The 2,086-nt window shown below is 39.0% G+C and overlaps 1 protein-coding gene across 1 annotated transcript; it reads left to right on the plus strand.

Moving 5' to 3' along the window:
* Nucleotides 1–1,559: 1,559 nt before the first annotated feature.
* Nucleotides 1,560–2,080, plus strand: LOC109591741 (probable aminopeptidase NPEPL1; the record flags this gene model as incomplete). The annotated part of the gene is made up of 3 exons (XM_020007401.1): nucleotides 1,560–1,746; nucleotides 1,797–1,979; nucleotides 2,037–2,080. Coding segments are annotated over exons 1-3 (374 nt in total), but the record flags the coding sequence as incomplete, so codon positions are not given.
* Nucleotides 2,081–2,086: the final 6 nt, after the last annotated feature.

Genomic DNA, 2,086 nt, shown 5'->3' on the forward strand with positions numbered 1-2,086 from the left:
GTAAGGATAGGAAACTAGGATCCCCGGCGGACAACGTCCATGATTGGATTGGGCGTCAAATAGAATAAATTTGACCATGTGGCTTGCTTTACATGTGGAATTAATAAATTTTTGGTTTTTAAGCAGTATTATAGTCAAATGCTTTGCATGAATTTAAATGCTAACCCCCCCTCCCAATTCCATGCACACAATATCAAACTATCCTCATCCAATAGGAGAACCCTTTGCTTGCTGTGTAAAAGCTGTAACAGGTACAACAGTGGACTGTTCGCAAAAACAGTATTTTAGTTATTACTCTAACATAGCAAATCAGTAAATGAAACTATGACAGTTCCATGCACAATGATTGTGGCAACATCTTCAATGATCCTGTTAGTCTATTTTTGCCCGTGTGATAGTGCAACAAGTACATAAAGTTTTTCAAATTTGCAACTAACACAAATTTGAATAAAATCACTGTATATTTGCAAAATAACAATGGTATCAGTATTTTTTCATTACAGTCATGTCACACAAACATTGAAGTATTGAAATATCATTAAAATAATAAGAAATCAACATTGGCTTGAATACAATCTTCCTTGGAATCTTCCTTGATACTGGTTTGAATGGATCACGCGAGCTAGTTTCCTAGCTATCCCGGTTACGTATCTCTAATTGGGGTGAGCCTGAGCTCGCCCATAGATATTATAGTCTATAATATGGGCTCCTGATAATATCTATGGCTAGCTCGCCCCACCATAGCTATACTCTCATCACGCCCCGTCTGTCTGTCAGCTGCAGCATAGATTGTATTGTTACTTAGTAATACAATCTATGGCTGCAGCGCTGTACGTCCTCGTACGACGCCCCTATTTTATGCGTAAATCTAGATACTGTACATTACCAATGCAATATAAAGTCAATTTTCAATTTTTCATTGAAAGTGGGAGCGGTCACAGTAAAATTATATCTAAAGCTAAGTAAAGCATCTTTACAGACATTTATAGGCAAGAGATGTGTATGTCAAATTAGAAGACTAAAAAAAGCTATATAAAATAAATAACAATGATATAAAGTGATTTCAGTTATCAGCAGCTTTAAACTCTCATCATGTAAATCATGCTTGCTATGCCTAAATCATGATGCATGCTTTGAAATCATCGGGAGTAGATTATAGATGAATAGATCCAGTGCCATATAATTACTTTGCTAGCGTAGGCTCGCCCCTTGATGTTCTACACAGGCCCGTAGCCAGGGTTACAAAAAGGGGGTGACTTACATGAAATGGGGGTGACGAAGTATGAGTTACATGAAATGGGGGGTGACAAGTTGGACTGGATGCACATGAAATGCCACAAATACATGTTTGATGTAAGCAAACAAACAAAGGTACTAACTCAAAAGGGGGGGGTGACATGTCACCCCAATCACCCCCCCCCCCTGGCTACAGGCCTGCTACATTTGTCTAGTATCATAGATATTAGAGTATAATTTATACTCTATTATCTATGCTAATATCTATAAGTGGGGCGAGCTCAGGCTGGCTCGCCCCAATTATCTATGACTTAATTCGCCCATCACTACCGAAAATTGAACATTAAAAATTGAACATTAATAATGGCGGTTGAGCTCCAGTATTGCTTGACTGTGCCACCAGGAGATCCCCAGCAGAGGCCAGTCCGTTTCATTGGAAAGTTGAGATGCTTGAAAGATTTAAAGTGGCCGCAAATTTCGGATTATTTGTCTCCAAGAGTAGATGAGCAGGTACTCCAGCCGCTATTTTAAATTGGTTTTTATGGATGATTTTACCACAGACTTGGTCTGCTGCTTTAGAATCTGTTGAAAAGAACACCACAGTCTCCCTTTGGCTTTCTAATGCTATAGTTTCGGCTCTCCCATTTAAAGTCAGCCGTCACAACTCTCCAGGCAGGCCCCATGCTCTGAGCAGGACTGTCAATACATTAAAATTGCACGATCATCCAGAATATGCTTTTATTGTAAGAATGCCAATAACAGTATTCCTTTTTAAGATGATTGTTTTTTTTAAACATCAGATTGCATGTGAGAGGAGTGAAGCATACTCCCTTGGTTGTGCTGTGCAAGA

The sequence above is a fragment of the Amphimedon queenslandica genome, unplaced genomic scaffold, assembly GCF_000090795.2.
Source record: "Amphimedon queenslandica unplaced genomic scaffold, v1.1 AMPQUscaffold_7361_Cont20687, whole genome shotgun sequence".
Taxonomy (NCBI): Eukaryota; Metazoa; Porifera; class Demospongiae; order Haplosclerida; family Niphatidae; genus Amphimedon; species Amphimedon queenslandica.